The sequence below is a fragment of the Pelophylax lessonae genome (genome assembly GCF_965119305.1).
Source record: "Pelophylax lessonae genome assembly, chromosome: 8".
NCBI lineage: Eukaryota > Metazoa > Chordata > Amphibia > Anura > Ranidae > Pelophylax > Pelophylax lessonae.
The window spans coordinates 182,857,372-182,877,812 of NC_138775.1; the positions used below are offsets into that span (position 1 = coordinate 182,857,372).

The following is a 20,441-nucleotide window of genomic DNA, read 5'->3' on the forward strand; positions in this document are numbered from 1 at the left end:
TCAGGTAAGTATAAGGGGTGACTGGGGGGAGCTGCACCCAGAAGATTTTTTTACCTTAATGCATAGAATGCATTAAGGTAAAAACCCTTGAGCCTTTAGAACCACTTTAAGTTACACGTTAATTCCTTTTCTTTATGGTGAGCTGAAGCGGTGAGACCTCTGGACCAGGGTTTCCCAGTTGCGTGTATTCTATAGTAAATACAGTTGGAAGATTTATACCTCTGGCTTGAAAGTGAGACTCTGTAGTGGGTAGAAAAGTGACACAGGAGTTGTTTTACTAGAACAATGGACACAATGACAAATAGGCGTTTATCTCCTCTCTATATATCCCGATTGAGGACACTGACAGCAATAAAAGTCTAACACAATTTCTGACCCTCTGACTAAACTAGAAAATATATCTTGGCTGGCATTCTGCATTAAAGGGTTAGTTTACTTTTACAAAATAAACAGCCTATGCAGGTGAGGGGCACCTATAGATAAAATGTAATTGTGCCACTGTGATAAACTTGGATGATGCCCTTACTATCATTGTAGGTCATTTATATTGTACATACCTTCAAGGCTAGGCCATAAAACTGTCGGAGATGGTATTACCCTGTCTTGCCTTGTTGCTAGGACGTTGCTAAGACACGCCCAGCCATTTACCCCCATCATCACTAGATCAAGCTCCTGCACGCGTGCGATCCATTATCTCCACCGTTGCAGCATCATTGAGCTATTGCCAGGGAGAGAGCTGGACGTGTTGTAGCAACATCTTAGAAACAAGGCAGGATGGGATGATGCCATCTGTGAGAGTTTTCAGTCAGACTTCTGGAGGTACTTCAGTGGTCTACACCAGACCTTCTCAATCTTTTCAACACAGAGGAACCCTTGAAATAACTTTCCCATCTTAGGGAACCCCTTCTTATAATTACTATAACTACAACTCATAATACATTAGTGTGTTGGTCAGTGGGAAGAATGGTCCCTACACTTGTGGTCATTGGGAAGCATTACCTCCTTACTAGCTAAAAAGATCGAAGATGTCAGTGGGAATACATCTGAGAGGCAGAAATTGGTCATTGCTGAAGGAACTCTAGTTGAGAAACATTGGTCTACACCTATAGCAAGAGCATTTTCAACTTTGGTCAAAGCTGCATCATTTTGTTTGTTTGTTTTGTTTGTTTTTATCTACAGTTGCCCCTTAGCGCCGGTTCACACTACCGCGACGCTACTTCCCGGGGCGACCTCCGAGATCGCGGTGCGAGCAGCGCGCCGCGACCTCGGAGCGGCCGCTACGGACTTCATAACATTGAAGTCTATGGCGGTCGCCTCCTGGTCGCCCCAAAGAAGCTCCGGACCCTTTTTCTAGGTCGGAGCGACTTGTGTCACTCCTATTAGAACGGGTCCGCAGCTTCCCTATGGGAGGCGACCTGCGGCGACCTGTGAGGCGACCAGGTCGCCTCACAGGTCGCCCTAGTGTGAACCGAGGCTTATCTGCAATATATTTGGTAAAGGCAAACTAACTCTTTAAAGTCCCGTACACACGAGTAGAAATTCGGCCGGGAAATTTCGTCCGACGACCGATCTGCTGATTTTCGGCTTGTTAATATGGTGCTTCCGACAACCGACTTCCGACTTTTCGGCCGAAAAAATCCTGGTGTGCAGGCTATATAATTTTTGTCGACCGTCAAAACACGTCCGATTTTCGTCTCATTAGTACAGATTTCGATGGGGAAAAATTTTATGAGCAAGACTAGGCATGCTCAGAGATGAAAGAACACAAAGAAAGCAATCCAACACATGACATCACTTCTGAAGTAGAATTCTGTCGTACGGGAAAATTTTTGTGCAGTCTAGAGCACATTCCAACCAACAGACACCACTCTGGACAAAAGACGAACGACCGGTCGGCGGAAATTCGTTGCGTGTGTACGAGGCTTTAGGCTCCTTTCACACTTGTATGAATTCAAAGTTGTGCCGAGATTGGAGTGCAGCTTTGGCACAACTTTGACGCAACTTTGGATGGGTGCAACTTGGATTCGACTTTGGCTTTGACCAGTGATAATGGACAACCGTTGCACACAAGTTTCATTGTATAACATTCAGGTCCAACTTTCATGCAACTTCATTGAAGTCTATGGCCCTCAAGTTGCTGGAAAGTCGGACCGAAGTAGTGTATTAAAGCAGAGTTCCACCCAAAAGTGGAACTTCCGCTCTTTTGTTCCCCCCCCCCCCCCCTCCGGTGCCACATTTGGCACCTTTCAGGGGGAGGGGGGAACGGGTACCTGTTTTTGACAGATACCCTTCCCCACTTCCGGGATACGGTGCCGCGGCGCCGTCCCTCGGAAGTTCGGCCCCCTCCTCCCTCCCCTGCCGCCGAGCCAGTAGGAATGCGCAGCGCGCTTCGCTGCCGGGCTCTCTTACCGGCAATGGCGGCGGCAGCAACCGTCAGCTGATGGAAACATCGGCTGCGGTGCCAACATCGCTGGACTCCAGGACAGGTAAGTGTCCTAATATTAAAAGTCAGCAGCTACATTATGTGTAGCTGCTGACTTTTAATTTTTGAAGGGGGTGGAGGGGGAGGCAGAACTTCGGTTTAAACTACTTTGAAGTTACTGCAACTTTAAGTCGCACATATATGAATGGTTATCATTGGAAAACATGGGGAATGACTTGTCATGCAACTTTGATGTCCAGAGTTGCATGACAAGTTGCACAAGAGTGAATGGAGCCTAAGGCTTCATTCACATGGGCATATAGGTATGTTCTGCATGGAATGCTGACAGAGCTAGCAGAATATCCTGCAAAACATATGTGTCTAAATTACTGGCGTTTAGGCGCTTCTGGATGCGTACAGTGTTTAGAAGTGTACACTTCGTCTAATGGCTTATGCGTTTTATGCACATACATGTGTAAAATCTGCAGATCTGTGCAGCCCTGGACGCAGCTGTGTCCTACTTTCCGGAACATGGCTGAATGCAGTGTGCATTTTTGAATGTAGACACAGCTGTGTGTATGGTGTCATTGATTACTAGTGCTGCATTTAGATGCACACAAAACGAAACGCCATATGCATCTAAATGCAGCATTGTTTCTGCCCGTGTGAATGAGCCATAACAGTTAAGAATATTCACCAGAATGTGCAATCAATTATTTCCTCAAATATGCTGGCGGAGTTCAAGAAATAAAAAGTTAATTCATCATGAAGCATAAACAATGCGTTTTTATAGACTACTTAAGTGAAAATTGCGCAATATGTTTATTATTGTTTGGTTTTATTAATACTTTCTTTAATACTTTACTTTTTTTTTTTTCTTCATGTAGATTACCATGCCTAATTTCAGCACGCTGACTCTTTGCATCACTGCAACCAGCTTTTCCATATCCCAGCTCCTGTTTCATGTAGGCAGCTCTTGGTTTTCAACACGTCGGACTTGTGGCTTCAGCAAACTCAGTTCAAAGCAGAAGATTGAATGGAATTCCAGGTAGTAATAAAAAACACGTGTCCTTGTGGTATTAGCTATACTGTGTACACAATGTACAGTGCTTGGCTTAGATATTAACTGAGTCCAGTTATTTTACTTTCACTGCATTCTTAAAGTGGTTGCAAAGGCTCGAGTTTTTTTTTTTTACCTTCACGCATACTATGCTTAACCACTTAAGCCCCGGAGGATTTTCCTGCTAAAAGACCAGGGGGTATTTTGCGATTCGGCACTGCGTGACTTTAACGGACAATTGCGCGGTCGTGCGACGCTGTACCTAAACGAATTTGACGTCCTTTTTTCCCACAAACAGAGCTTTCTTTTGGTGGTATTTGATCACCTGTGCGATTTTTTGATCATGCGCTATAAACAAAAAAAGAGCGACAATTTTGTAAAAATAGCAATATTTTTCACATTTTTTTATATGAAATTCCCCCCCAAAAAAATGTAAAAATCAAAATTTTTTAACATTTTTGGCCAATTTGTTTTATCCTACCTGTGTTTGGTAAAAAAAAATCGCAAAAAGCGTATTTTGATTGGTTTGCGCAAAAGTTATCGCGTTTACTAACAAAGGGAAAGATTTTTGTCATTTTTGTTGTTTTTTTTTTAACGCGTAATGGCGGCGATCTGCGATTTTTTTTTTGCGGTACTGCGACATTGCGGCGGACAGATCGGACCCTTGACTGACATTTTTGACACTTTTGGGGTTACCAGTGACATTTCTACAGTAATCAGTGCTATACATATGCACTGTTACTGTAAAAATACACTGGCAGTGAAGGGGTTAACTTTATTTGGGAGGGAGGGGCTGTGTGTGTCCCTAGGGGCGTGATTCTTACTGTGATTGGCTGTGGCTCTAGCTGTAAGGACACTGATCAACGGATCTACATACTAGATCCGTGTGATCAGTGTCTTTACAGCGAGGAGAATGACAGGCAGCTTGTTTACACAAGCTGCCTGACATTCTCCCTCTCCCCCGACGACCGCCGAGTGGCCGGCGGACATCGGGTCCGCTGGTCACACGCGCGGGGGGGTCCGTGACCGCGCGGGAGCGGGAGCGCGCCTCCGCGGGCGCGCGCTCGCTCCCCAGACCCTCCCAGGCTAGTGACGTTAATTAACGTCACTCTGCCTGGCAGGGGCTGACCGCCGCAGTAAATCTACTTGCGGCGGTCGGCAAGTGGTTAAGGGTAATAAACCTTCTGTGTGCAGCAGCCCCCCCAATACTTGATCCAGCAATGTGCACGAGAGCAGCAGCTCTCCCAGGTCTCTTCCTCCTCATTGGCTGAGACAGCAGAGGGAGCCTTTGGCTCCTGCTACTGTCAATCACAACCTGTGAGCCAATGAGGAGAGAGTTTGGGCAGGGGCGAGCCATGCTCTGTGTGAACTCGGCAGGAGGGAGGGGCCAGAAGCGCTGGCGGGGGACCTAAGAGGAGGAGGTTTGGGGCTGCTCTGTGCAAAACCACTGCACAGAGCAGGTAAGTATGATATTGTTGTTATTATTTTATTTTTTTTAAATCTGCCTTTAGGCCCCTTTCACACTTGTGCGACTTGGAACTGCAAAGTCGCATGACAAGTTGTTATCCATGATTTCCAATGAGTACCGTTCATATCTATATGCCTTTAAGTCGCAACGACTTCAAAGTAGACCCTGCACTACTTTGGGACGATTTTAATGCATTTTGAGGTCCATAGACTTAGGCATTGCTTCAAGCCTAGTCATAATCGCAGCAAAATCGCAGCCCAAAAATACGTCTGCAAAATCGCGGTGAAATTGCACGACTTTTAGGTCGCATAAGTGTCAAAGGGGCCTTAAAGAGGTTGTAAAGGTTCATTTTTTTTCTAATAATAAAAAAAACCAAACATGTTATACTTACCTGCTTTGTGGAAGGGTTTTGCACAGAGCAGTCCTGTTCCTCCTCTTCTGGGTTGCCCCGCCGGTGCTCATGACTTCTCCCCTTCATCAGGTGCCCCCATAGAAAGCTGCTTTCCACTCATCCCCACCCACTGCTCTCATATCACTGGATTTGATTGACAGCAGTGGGAGCCAATGGCTCATGCTGCTATCAATCTGTCCAATCAGTAGAGAGACAGCGGCTGGAGCCTCTAGGCTCATGCTCATCACTGGATTGGATCAGGCTCAGCTACGGGCAGCTGCAGCAAAGAAGGTTTTTCACCTTGATGTACATAATGCATTAAAAAAAAACCTTGAGACTTTACAATCACTTTAACCACTTTAGCCCCGGAGGATTTGGCTGCTCAAAAACCAGGCCCTATTTTGCGATTCGGCACTGCATGACTTTAATGGACAATTGTGCGGTCATGCAATGTGGTACCCAAAGGAAATTGACATCCTTTTTTCCCCATAAACAGAGCTTTCTTTTGGTGGTATTTGATCACCTGTGAGATTTTTATTTTTTGCGCTATAAACAAAAAAATAACGACAATTTTGAAAAAATAACAATATTTTTCACATTTTTTTTTATATGAAATTCTCAAAAAAAATGTAAAATTTTTTTAACATTTTAGGCCAATTTGTTTTCTGCTACATATTTTTGGTAAAAAAAATCTCATTAAGCGTATTTTGATTGGTTTGCGCAAAAGTTATTGCGTTTACTATTTACGTTTATATCAGCCGTCTGTCCTTCTCTCACTGCTGCTGGAGATCCCGAGTGGCCGACGGCCATCGGAGCCGCCGGTCACACGCGCTGGCTCCCCAGCTGATGAGCGGCATGCGATCGCCCCCTAGCTCCTCCCAGGCGAGCGCCGTACATGTACGACGCTTTCCCTGGGATCGCCAGACTGCCGCCGTTCAACTGCCGCGGGTGGTCGGCAAGCAGTTTATATCACTTTAAAGACTTTTTTAAAAACCTTCCTTATTCAATAATCAGTCTGATAAAGATTATGCCATTTTTTTTCAAAAATAGTTTATTTGGCGGTGTGGCATTCATCTGCCTTGCTGTGTTGCACAGGGGGGCCGCAAACCTCATCTTCTGGGATACCCCACCGGCGCTCTGTGCTCCTCCTCCTCTTCTGAGTCTGCTTGCATTGAGGCAGATTTGCAGGCTCCATAGCCAATGATTCTAATGATGGCTATCTGCTAGTATGCATTGCATACTAGCACATTATGTGACACTTACCTTGAACAAAGCCCTTGTCGTCCCCGCTGGAGGCTGCATCCATCTTTAGCTGTCTTCCTTCCTGGTCTGCTGCTACTGGCGGGAAATCGCGTGACGTCATTCCCGAACATGCGCGCCGGAGCTGCCGGTCACGGAACAGGGCTCTGAAGAAACAGCAGGGGCGGCCGTTTCTTCAGAGCGCATGCGCTGATGACCTCATCGGTTGCATGAAATGTAAATATCTCCTAAACGGTGCAAGTTTAGGAGATATTTACAGTGCCTATAGGTGAGCCTTATTAAAGGCTTACCTATAGGTAAAAGTTATAAGAATGGGTTTACAACCACTTTAGGGAAAAAATGTGCTGCCTGTAGAACTACTTTAAATGGAAACAAAAAGTTAAAGTGGAACTTTAGTCAGAAAATTAAGTCCTGCTACATCACTTCAGTCGAAGGAGAGGAACTCACTGCTCAAGGTGGTATGAAAGCTTGATGACACACACCGGTGCACGCCCCGGCTCGCCTCCGTGAATGATCAATAAAGAAAAAAGGAACGGCTGCACTCCAGAATCCAGATGAGGTCAAAATCCAGATTTATTGACTGGACATCCCAGTGTGGCAAATAGTGGTAAGGTAGACGCGTTTCACACACTACAACGTGTGCTTAATCATTACTGTGATGATTAAGCACACATTGTAGTGTGTGAAACGCGTCTACCTTACCACTATTTGCCACACTGGGATGTCCAGTCAATAAATCTGGATTTTGACCTCATCTGGAGTGCAGCCGTTCCTTTTTTCTTTATACATCACTTCAGGCCCCGTTTGCAGGTATAGATATGTAAAACATTAAGAATAAGCACCTATAATGTTTAAAATCCAGTATACCACTGTCTCACCCTGCTCTGCACATGCTCAGTTGCTCTCCCATTTTAGGCATTTTTAGGCACTGCTGAGATCGTAGAGGCCAATCTGATGACAGTCTTAAAGTGGAATTAAACCCTTCTATCCTTAAAAACCATGAAAGCTGCTTCTGTTTGATCTGCAACTGCCATGGTTCTGCACATGTGATCAGTTATGACACCAACCATTTAAAGACAGTTGAGGAAACAAGCAAATGTGACAGTTCGCATCCACGGCATGCCAAGAATGTACCTTTTTTTTAAACTGGAAGCTGTTATATCGATGGGTTTAGTTCTGCTTTATGATTTTCTGCTGTTCAGGCGCTGTGGGCTTCAGCAAAATGGCAGCCTCCAGTAAGAAACAAGAGCAATGCTGAAGGCAATTTACAGCACACACTAATTTTGATAGCATAATTATTCACGTGTATGTTCTTTGCTAAAGAACATTATTTTTTATCAAAATTTTATGGGTAAAGTTCCGCTTTGAACAAAGTTTGTAACAAGCTTTAAAAATGAGAGCAATAATTCTAGGTCCCTCATTTATGGTTTACTCTAAACCAGGGGTCTCCAAACTATGGTCCTCCAGTTTGGGAACCACATTTCCCATCATGCCTAGTCATGTCTGTGAATGTCAGAGTTTTACAATGCTTCATGGGACATGTAGTTCCACAACAGCTGGAGGGCCGTAGTTTGGAGATCCCTTCTCTAAACAAACAAGCTTTAAAGACATTTCAAGTGTTGCCTATTGAAAATTTTGAGTGCCATCATTTTTTGGCATTTTTTGGGCATGCACCGTTTTGAGGCATGACACATTCGGTTTCTACATACAGTACACTAACTCCTCTTTTATTTTGTACAAAAAATGGGTATTAAATTTTGTGTTTGTGTGAAATAACATTCATTTTAGTGTATTTTTTTTTCTTGCAAATATAGATTTCATAAGTAGTTGCGCACATTTTGTGAAACCTAAATAAATTACAACTACCATCTTTGTTTTACAAGGCCTATGCTTTCAGAATGTATAATATTCTCGGGTTATAAGTCACTGGCGGCTCCGATTGCCGCCTGACACCCACCATCGCTCCCCGCTGAGAGAAAAGAACGGTCAGCCGTTGTCTTCTCTCTGGAATGATCACAGAGCGCCTGTGATCCTGCTATTTAGGATCACAGGTCTCTGGGATCATTTCACAAGCCACACCCCCATACAGTTAGAATCACTCCCCTAGGCTCATATTTAACCCTTTGATCACCCACAGTGTTAACCCCTTCCCTGCCAGTGTCATTAGTACAGCAACAGTGCATATTTTTAGCATTGATTACTGTAGTAATGTCACTGGTCCCCCCAAAAGTGTCAAAAATGTCAGTTAGGGGTCCGGTCTGTCCGCCGCAATGTCGCAGTCCCGCTAAAAATCGCAGATCGCTGCCATTACTAGTAAAAAAAAAAAAAACAATAAAAATGACATAAATCTTTCCTGTAGTTAGCAGACGTGATAACTCTTGCGCAAACCAATAAAAATACGCTTACCAAAAATATGTAGCAGAAAAAAAAATTGGCCTAAAATGTAAAAAAAAAAAAATTCTTTTTGGGAATGTTATATAGCAGAATGTGAAAAATATTGTTTTTTTTTCCATAATTGTCTCTATTTTTTTTGTTTATAGCGCAAAAAATAAAAATTGCAGAGGTGATCAAATACCACCAAAACAAAGCTCTATTTGTGGGGAAAAAAGGACATTCATTTTATTTGGGTACAGCGCCGCACGACCACGTAATTGTCCGTTAAAGTAACACAGTGCCGAATCGCAGAATATGGCCTGGTCATTAAGGGGGAAAATCTTCCGGTCCAGAAGTGGTTACCCCCTCCTCCCTATTGTTCTGGGTTGTTGGTGTCATCAGAGATAGTGTGAGGCTTTTAACCCTGTATTGTACGTGTAGGAAGCAAGAGTGCCACTGAGGCCCAGAACGCCTTAGGGTGGGCTGACCTATATGCGATTTGGATGCATTTTACACTGCATCCAATTCGCATATCATGTCAGCGTGACCGGCTTTCAATGGTGCCGGTTCACACATGTCCGGGGGGGGGGGGTCCGCGGTGCGAATTTGAAAAGGGTTCTGTGCGTTTTTTGGTCCAGTTAAGGTGTGAATTCAAGGAAAAGTGTGCACCTGAACCGGTGAACACAAACGTACAGTACACCGGACTGCAAACCGCAGCCGGACCTGTGTGAACCCAGCTTTGGTGATGAGGCAATTCAGGGCCTGCCAGAACGGTGAGTAAGGTAAGTATTAGTCCTGTATAAGTATAAGTAAGTATAAGCACCCCACGACTTAATTAGGAGGGGCGGAGGGACCCCACTTCAAGGGTGCATTTTGCTTAACTTCTGGAGTTCAGCTTTAAACAGATGCAAGGTCGCACAGTTGTGTTATTAGCTTGCTTGTGACAATTGTACTCTTATCACTGACTGGTCACACTGTCCTCTTGTGCCATATGGGATGGTAATTTGGTTTCAGATTATCAGGGAACTTCCGAAGCTTTATAAAAAGGCATTTCTTGGCCAGGCTTTCCCTGCAATGCACAAATGCTATCCAGCTTTATATTTCACTGACTGGTGTTCCTGGATGTAATCTAATGCATGCAGGGAGAATCTAAAATAGCTTTCCCCTCTTTCTTGGCAACCGGGCCAGTTAATGTGGCCCTTTGTGCTAAAGAGTTACAAGGGAAAAGAAGCTGATTTATAGAAGCTCATGGATCAAGATTTTCTAAAGGAGATTAATATAGTTATCACCGTACTCCCTAGAAGGAACAGAAATGTCTCATTCAGTAAAAATTCCTTCTTAAAGAGGTTGTAAACCCGTACAACTTTTTTTTTTGGCAACCTGTAAGAGAAACACATAATGAGCTAGTATGCATTGCATACTAGCTCATTATGCAATATTTACCTTAGAACGAGCCCCCGCCGTGCCACCCGCTTATTGGTATGACGGGCGACATGTCCAGTCGCCCGTCTTCCGGGATCACGGCATCCGGCCATCTGATTGGCCGGAGCCGCAGTGACGTTACTCCCGCACATGCGCGCGGGAGTCGACAGTCACGGCACAGGTCTCTGAAGAAACGGCACTAGCGGCCGTTCCTTCAGAGCGCATGCGCCAGTGACGTCACTGGCTGCATGTAAGGTAAATATCTCCTAAACGGTACACGTTTAGGAGATATTTACAGTACCTATAGGTAAGCCTTATCATAGGCTTACCTATAGGTACAAGTGTCAGAGGAGGGTTTACTTCCTCTTTAAATTATCTCTGGGATCTAAATATCACACAATTCCTATTGAAGTGCTAAAGGGATTTCCTTAAAATAATGTTATTCCATATTTGTATATGACTTTTCTGTTTATTAAAATAAAGGTTATTCCCTTTCTGCAGCTGAAGGTTTGACATAAGAGCAGGAGCTGCAAAAGTGACAGTTACATGGGTTGGAACAAACCATATACAGTGCCTTGAAAAAGTATTCACACCCCTTGATATTTTCCACATATTGTCATGTTACAACCAAAAACGTACATTTATTTTATTGGGATTTAATGGGATTGACCAACACAAAGTGGCACATACAGTATCTCACAAAAGTGAGTACACCCCTCACATTTTTGTAAATATTTTATTATTGAAAAAAGGGGGTGTGGGTAACTATTGTTACTCACGTGACCGCGCCTAGGACTGGTAGGTGAATAAATGTAAATTATGTTAATCCAAAAAATAGATTCGATTTTTAGATATTTATTTATAAAAAAAATGAAAACCATTTATCATTTTCCTTCCACTTCACAATTACAGTATCTCACATTTTTGTAAATATTTTATTACATTTTTTCATGTGACAACACTGAAGAAATGACACTTTGCTACAATGTAAAGTAGTGAGTGTACAGCTTGTGCAACAGTGTAAATTTGCTGTCCCCTCAACATAACTCAACACACAACCATTAATGTCTAAACCGCTGGCAACAAAAGTGAGCACACCCCTAAGTGGAAATGTCCAAATTTGCCTTAATTAGCCATTTTCTCTCCCTAACGTGTCATGTGACTCGTTAGTGTTAAAAGGTCTCAGGTGTGAATGAGGAGCAGGTGTTAAATATGTGTTATCACTCTCACTCTCTCATACTGGTCACTGGAAGTTCAACATGACACCTCATGGCAAAGAACTCTCTAAAGGATCTGAAAAAAAGAATTGTTGCTCTACATAAAGATGGCCTAGACTATAAGAAGATTGCTAAGACCCTGAAACTGAGCTGCAGCATGGTGGCCAAGACCATACAGCCGCTTAACAGGACAGATTCCACTCAGAATAGGCCTCGCCATGGTCGACCAAAGAAGTTGAGTGCACGTGCTCCGCGTCATATCCAGAGGTTGTCTTTAGGAAATAGACGTATGAGTGCTGCCAGCATTGCTGCAGAGGTTGAAGGTGTGGGGGGTCAGCCTGTCGGTGCTCAGACCATACGCCGCACACTGAATCAAATTGGTCTGCATGGCTGTCATCCCAGAAGGAAGCCTCCTTTAAAGATGATGCACAAGAAAGCCCCCAAACAGTTTGCTGAAGACAAGCAGACTAATGCCCCATACACACGTGCAGATTATCTGCAGACTTTTGTCTGCAGACTTACCTTTTCTATGTAGTGCAAGGGCCTGCCGGATTGCATACAAATTGAAAGTGTTTAGGTTTGACCTCATATTATATGGTTTTGGTAAGTCTGCAGACAAAAGTCTGCAGATAATCTGCACGTGTGTATGGGGCATAAGGACATGGATTACTGGAATCATGTCCTGTGGTCTTATGAGACCAGGATAAACTTATTTGGTTCAGATGGTGTCAAGCATGTGTGGCGGCAACCAGATGAGGAGTACAAAGACAAGTGTGTCTAGCCTACAGTCAAGCATGGTGGTGGGAGTGTCATGATCTGGGGCTGCATGGGTGCTGCCGGCACTGGGGAGCTACAGTTCATTGAGGGAACCATGAATGCCAACTTGTACTGTGACATACTGATGCAGAGCATAATCCCCTCCCTTCAGAGACTGGGAAACAGGGCAGTATTCCAAAATGATAATGACCCCAAACACACCTCCAAGATGACCATTGCCTTGCTAAAGAAGCTGAGGGTAAAGATGATGGACTAGCAAAGAATGTCTCAAGACCTAAATCCTATTATGCATCGGTGGGACATCCTCAAACAGAAGGCGGAGGAGCGCAAGGTCATTAACTTCCACCAGCTCCTTGATGTCATCATGGAGGAGTGGAAGAGGACTCCAGTGGCAACCTGTGAAGCTCTGGTGAACTCCATGCCCAAAAGGGTTAAGGCAGTGCTGGAAAATAATGGTGGCCACACAAAACATTGACACTTTGGGCCCAATTTAGGCATTTTCACTTAGGGGTGTACTCACTTTTGTTGCCAGCGGTTTAGACATTAATGGCTATGTGTTGAGTTATTTTGAGGGGACAGCACATTTACACTGTTATACAAGCTGTACACTCACTACTTTACTTTGTAGCAAAGCGTCATTTCTTCAGTGTCGTCCCATGAAAAGGTATAATAAAATATTTACAAAAATGTGAGGGGTGTACTCACTTTTGTGAGATACTGTAATTGTGATAAATGGTTTTCAATTTTTTTATAAATAAATATCTAAAAAGTGTGGCGTGCATTTGTTTTCAGCCCCCTTGAGTCAATACTTTGTAGAACCAACTTTGCACATCTACAGAGTGAAATTTTTGCCCATTCTTCTCTGCAAAATAGCTCAAGCTTTGTAAGATTGGATGGAAGGCATCTGTGAACAGCAATTTTTAAGTCACAGATTCTAAATTGGATTTAGGTCTGGACTTTGACTGGGCCATTCGAACACATGAATATGCTTTGATGTAAACCATTCCATTGTAGCTCTGGCTGTATGTTTAGGGTCATTGTCCTGCTGGAAGGTGAACTTTGACCTGGTCTCAAGTCTTTTGCAAACTCTAACAGATTTTCTTCTAATATTTGCCCTGTATTTGGCTCCATCCATCTTCCCATCAACTCTTAACAGCTTCCCTGTCACTTGCTGAAGAAAAGCATCCTCATAACATTATGCTGCCACCACCGTGTTTCACAGTGGGGATGGTGTGTTCAGGGTGATGTGCAGTGTTCGTTTTCTGCCACACATAGCGTTTTGCTTTTAGGCCAAAAAGTTCTGTTTTGGTCTCATCTGACCAGAGCACCTTCTTTTACATGTTGTCCCCCACATGGCTTCTGGCAAACTGCAAATGCGACTTCTTATGGCTTTCTTTCAATGATGGCTTTCTTCTTGCCACTCTTCCATAAAGACCAGATTTGTGGAGTGCACGAATAAGTTGTCCTATGGACAGAGAAAAGATATTCCTGTGCTCAAATCCCAATAGCTTGTACATCAGGTGCTAAAGGGGTGTGACCACATATTAACACTACAAATTCTGGATGGACCCTCTGCACACTGCTATACACCCTTTCCAGCAAACTATGCAATGAAAAACAGGGATATTTAGTTCACATATATTGCAATACATGTTTAAGCTGACCAACTGCATCAAAGTAATCCCTCTTCTGGCCAGTTATACACTGCCTTGCCACTGCAAATGCTACTGTGGACAGGACACCATGCCAACATGAGGCATAAAGATCACTGCAGATGCGTTGATAGAGCACAGGTATATCTTTTCTCTGTTGTAACGCAGGTCAGTGACCAGATCTGAACCTAGTCGCTCTCCCCCACCTTTATGCCCCATGTTGGCATGGTGTCCATTGTAGTTTTGCAGTGGCAAGGCAGTGTAGGACTGGCCAGAAGAGGGATTACTTTGACGCAGTTGGTCAGCTTAAACATGTATTGCAATATATATGTGAACTAAATATCCCTGTTTTTCATTGCATAGTTTGCTGGAAAGGGTGTAGCAGTGTGCAGAGGGTCCATACAGAAGGATTCTCCCACCTGAGCTGTGGATCTCTGCAGCTCCTCCAGAGTTACCATGGACCTCTTAGCTGCTTCTCTGATTAATGCTCTCCTTGCCCAGCCTGTCAGTTTCAGTGGACACCCATGTCTTGGTAGGTTTGCAGTTGTGCCATATTCTTTCCATTTTCAGGTGATAGATTGAACAGTGCTCCATGAGATGTTCAAAGCTTGGGAATTTTTTTTATAACCTAACCCTGCTTTAAACTTCTCCACAACTGTATCCCTGACCTGTCTTGTGTGTTCCTTGACCTTCATGATGCTGTTTGTTCACTAAGGTTCTCTAACAAACCTCTAAGGTCTTCACAGAACAGCTATATTTATATAGAGATGATATTACACACAAGTGGACTCTATTTGCTAATTAGGTGACTTCTGAAGGCACTTGGTTCCACTAGATTTTAGTTAGGGGTCTCAGAGTAAAGGGGGCTAAATACAATACTTTTCAGATATTGATTTCTAAAGCATTGTAAAAACCATTTATCATTTTCCTTCCACTTCACAATTATGTGCCACTTTGTGTTGGTCTATCACATAAAATCCCAATAAAATACATTTACGTTTTTGGTTGTAACATGACAATATGAAATTTCAAGAGGTATGAATACTTTTTTTAAGGCACTGTAACACTAGCAGGGGATCTTACATTGGTCAGCTTTTGTTTGTCACATTTATACCAAAGATTTGTGTGTCTCTTATTTAAAGTCAATTTAAAAGTACATACCTAACTAAGATTACATTGCACATTGGCAGATAAACATGTTGCGGCCACTGACGTAATGCTTATGTTGGCAGCAGTGTGGGTATTTATACATGCACACAGCTGCCCAGTCACTTCCACAACCAACGGAACGGGAATAGTGCGTTGTCATGTCTAAAGTCACATGACAAGTCGCACAAGTTTGAATGGGCCCTAAAATAACTTCAAGCTAAACTTCAGGCAAACATCTAAATTCACAGAGCAAATACATATAAGGGAGCAGTTTTACCTGCTATAGGATTTGTATGTCTGTCCAAACACTTTTGTATGGTAGAGAGGTAGACCTGCTTTTTTCTTTACTGCAGTTCAGTAGAACTTACAGGTCTTGTCCCTCCCTCAGCCTGTGACTGGACAGTGAAAGGAGAAGCAGCAGAAGGATGAGCTCATCTCTCTGTCACACGCTTTCTCCTTTATCAGCATATTCCTTGTCTGTACATGACCCGATTGGCTCCTGGTGCTGCTTCTCCCTCTCCCAAGTCAAATTTAGGATTCACTGCTTACATTAAAACAAAGTATGTTTAACCTCTTCCGGACCGCTCCACACAGGTATACTGCGGCAAGGCAGCCCTCCTGGGTCTGGGTCGCACGTGCTCTGCCAGCGACGCGCTCCCGCTGTTATTTGATACAGCAGGAACCAATCAGTGAGTCCGGCGGACCCGATGTTCGCTGGCACCTGAAAATCATTCTTAGGAGAGGCAGAACAGCTGTCTGTGAGAGGTGGAAGATGGAGATCTTGTGTTTCTGCCAAGCAGGATCTCTGTCTTCCCCCAGTGAAAACAACTCCCACACAGTTAGTAATCACTCCCTAGAAGCACATTTAACCCTTTAATCGTCCCTGATGTTAACCCCTTCCATGCCAGTGTCATTAGTACAGTGACAGTGCATTTTTTTTATAGCACTGATCACTGTATTGATGTCACTGGTCCCCAAAAAGTGACACTTAGTGTCAGATTTGTCTGCCGCAATGCCACTAAAAATCACTGATCGCCGCCATTACTAGTAAAGACAATTAAAAAATGAAAAGTTCCATAAATATATCCCATAGTTTGTAGACACTATAACTTTTGCGCAAACCAATCAATATATTCTTATTGGGATTTTTTTTTTTTTACCAAAACATGTAGCAGAATACATATTGGCCTAAATTGATGAGGAAATTTGATTTTTTTACATTTTTTTTATTGGTATGTTTTATAGCATAAAGTAAAAAAATTTTTTTTTTTTTTTTTTCTTAAAAATTTTCAGTCTTTTTTTGTTTATATCACAAAAAAGAAAAACCGCAGAGGGGATCAAATACCACCAAAAGAAAGCTCTATATGTGGTAAAAAAAAAAAAGGATATCCATTTTATTTGGGTACACGTTGCACGACCACGCAGTTGTCAGGTAAATAATGCAATGCCATTTTGCAAAAAACATCCTGAAGGAGGAGGGGGGGGGGGGGTTAAACCTTCTGGGGCTAAAGAGGTAAAAATGGTTGTAAAAGCACAAGGTTTTTTTTTACCTTCAGCCCCCCTAATACTTAACTGAGCCCCCTCTCCATTCAGTGATGTCCATGAGAGTCTTGGCTCTTTGGGGACTTGCATTTCTGATTGACTTTTGGCAGCAGCGGGAGCCATTGGCTCCCGCTGCTGTCATTCAAAGCCAGTGAGACAATCAGGAGATGGAAGGAGTGAGCCGAGCCACAGCACCGTGTGTGAATGGACACACAGAGCCACGGGTTGGAATCGCTCCTGTTTGGGTGCCCCCAGAGCAAGCTGCTTGACACCCAGATGGAGGGAGGGGCTAGGAGTGCCAGCATAGGACCCGAGAAGAGGATCTGGGCTGCTCTGTGCAAAACCACTGCACAGAGCAGGTAAGTATAACAAGTTTTTTATTTAAAAAAAAACGCTTTAAAATCGCTTTGAGGATGGATTATTGAATAATGAGTTACATAAATTTGTACCTTTTCTATCTAATTGGAGTTCAATTTTAGGACTGACATTTTAACGTTCATGTATCAGTACCCTTTTAAACTGAAGAGGAGAGTGGTCGTTTTAGAAAGCTTGCCCGTAAAATAATTGTTAGTCCAAATGAAAAAGTCTACAGTACATCTAGTACTCAATTGTTTTGTTACAAGTGCACTAATACAACTCCAATCATCTTATCTGACATTGAGTTCTTTCTTCCTCAGGACAGTATCGACGTTCCATGCACTGGTAGTTGGATGTTTCTGCTTGTATATTTTACTATACGATGATGCTGTCAATACTGACCCAGTTTGGTAAGAGGTGCTATCTTTTAATCATTTTCATATATAAAACATGAGGGTGACCGAGAAGTGTTTTGTAGATCAAGAGCCTGATCATTACAAATGATCAACCTTTCTTTATTTTTATGCAAAATGTAACTTTGGTACAGATATATTTCAGATATCAGTTAAATATCAGCACTCTGCGCCAGGGTCAATGATGCACTCTACAATCTCTTGAGAATTCATAGGATTCCATGGGTACAGCCTGAAAGATTTTTGACAAGCGACCAGGTGATCTAGGCAGGTATAATCACTGGAGGAAGGAAGACGAGGGTGCTCTGATATGTATAAAACAGTAGAGTTACACTTTATTGTTTATTCCCAGGCTATGAACTTTTCCTTTGGGCAAATTGGATAATCACAAGCCTGTAAAGGCCTTATGGAAAATGTCCATGAGAGTTATATGATAGTTGAAATAGCTGACCTCTGCTTTTCAAAATGCTAGTTGCCTTGGCTTTCATTGGTACTTTCCAAATTACTGAGCCAGATATTCTGCAAATCAGATTTTGCTACATACTTATTCAAGGTCAGTTAATCAGAAAGTGCAGAAGCCAGAGACAACATGGCAACTGGCATTTTCTTTTACAAACAAACTTTATTGCAAACAAAAATAATTGACACATTAGTTCATCAATGAGATGGGTACATCAAACACGGTATAAGAAAGGGTTCCCAACAGGGGGACACAAAAAGAATGTTGCATGAATTCCTAATACAGTGTGTCGTACTGATGAAAGTCCTGAGTCCATGCTGGAGAAAGCTCAATATTCCAAACTGAGATGGGTGATAAATTATAACCTGAACACCGTAACGTATTGATGGGAGATATAAGGTTATGCAGTTGGAAATGAGTATTTATGTAAAAAAAAGTACTGTATTTTCTGGCGTATAAGACTACTTTTGAACCTCAAAAAAATCCCCCAAAAATGGGGAGTCGTCTTATACGCCGAGTATAATATCTCCAAGGTAACCTAAGTATAAGTATTACTGGTAGATGTAATCTCTCAAGACGCTGGCTGTGTGGGAATCCTGTACCGGAATACAGTATGTACCGTAGCCTCGGCTACATACATGTACCGCGCTGAGCCAATCGATGTATTCTATTATTGAATGCAAAGCCTGCTCAGATTGGCGGAGTAACATCAGCTAGCCTCTCTGACTTTGCCAATCCGAGCAGGCTTTGCATTCAATAATAAAATACATCCCTCACTGTGATTGGCTCAGCGCAGTATACTGTATGTAGCCGAAGCTACGGTACATACGGTATGCCGGTACAGGATTCCCACACAGCCAGCGTCTTGAGATTACATCTACTGGTAATACTTATACTTAGCGTACCTTGGAGATATTATGAGAGATTACATGTATTACAGTACTTGGGGTACCTTGGAGATCTATGAGAAATCTGATGTTTTTCAATGGTGTTGCCTTGCTTCGGAAGAGGGGTAGTCTTATACGGTGAGTATAGCCCAAAACCTATGTTTTAACTTGAAAATTAGGAGGGTCGTCTTATACGCCGGAAAATACGGTATATGATATAGTAACAAAGACCAGATGTTTATATTAAGGCCTCGTTCATGCCATGGTACAGAGACGTCAGTATTTCTACACACGTTCTGCAAGGGCACACAAAAACCAATTGTTCTCTATGTGCCCTGTTCACACCACAACACTGGTATCACGTGCAGGGTTTTTCTGCTGATATGACATCGGTGTGAATAGGGCACATAACTGACGCGAATGGAAAATGATGTGAAACTGATGTTGGTTCTCCCATCAGTTTTCTTGCATGTTTGGTGTGAATGAGCCCTAAAGTGGAACCAAATCCATTGATTAAACAGTTTCCAAAAACCAATTACATTCCCTGCATGCCAGGAATGCTAGCTGTCACATTGGTTGTGCTTTTAACCAAACTCAAACCATCAAATGGCTGGTGTCATAACTGATCACATGTGCAGCCTCATGGCAATTGCAGATCAAACAGAGGCCAAGATGGCAGCCTCCTTGGCTGAAAAAAAAAAAATGCATTCTGGTTATGATAGCATTCGGCATATGAATCATGTGTTTTCTTGTTCAGGCTTTATTTAAAAATTTGTATCCACTTTTACATGCACACCAAACTGTCCAGTTTAGAGGGTTTGAGATAAATTATTATACTGTCTGGGGTGCATAAAACAGTCACTTTTTACTCTTATGCTGAGTTAACTGCACAAATGGTGTTCATTTGTTACTTACTGGAAGGGTAAGTTTGCCAAAATGGTGAACTTACTCCAAATATCCTCCTCACCCCCCCCCCCCCCCCGGGTCCTGCTGCACGTCATGTTGTCATGTGCTGCTGGTGTATCAGTCTGTACATCATAGTTCAGTTCAGTTCACTTTTTAGAAAGTGGACAGTCCAAGGTATGTAGTAAGAGGCTTGGCAAGTTTTTTTGATGTTGTCATTTTTTTTTCACAATTTTTTGGAAAATGAAGAAATGAAAAAAACAATGTTTTTCACAAATTTCTTTTATTTTTACATACTGTCACCATTGCAGCACAGCGCTATCATATAAATGGTATGACGGTAATCAGGGATACTGGCTTCTGACAGTATGTAAAAAAAAAATATATATATATTTTTTATCAGGACATATTATTACACATATGGGTATATATATATAAGGCTGGTGGTTACTGCTGGTGGGTAATGCTGGCGGTTACTGCTGGCAGGTAGTGCTGGCGGTTACTGCTGGTGGTTAGTGCTGGTGGGTAATGCTGGCGGATAATGCTGGTGGGTACTCCTGGTGGGTAGTGCTGGCGGATAATGCTGGCGGTTACTGCTGGTGGGTAATGCTGGCGGTTACTGCTGGTGGGTAATGCTGGCGGTTACTGCTGGCAGGTAGTACTGGCGGTTACTACTGGTGGTTAGTGC

At 43.0% G+C, this 20,441-nt stretch overlaps 1 protein-coding gene across 2 annotated transcripts in view; it reads left to right on the plus strand.

The window, feature by feature from the left end:
- Positions 1-20,441, plus strand: part of TLCD4 (TLC domain containing 4) — a 135,930-nt gene that overhangs the window by 74,355 nt on the left and 41,134 nt on the right. For both annotated transcript variants that reach the window (XM_082265864.1, XM_082265865.1), the window contains exons 2-3: positions 3,310-3,470; positions 17,411-17,500. In XM_082265864.1, coding sequence (XP_082121990.1) covers positions 3,316-3,470; positions 17,411-17,500 — 245 coding nt within the window. In that variant the 5' untranslated portion in view covers positions 3,310-3,315. The remainder of the gene's footprint in view (positions 1-3,309; positions 3,471-17,410; positions 17,501-20,441) is intronic.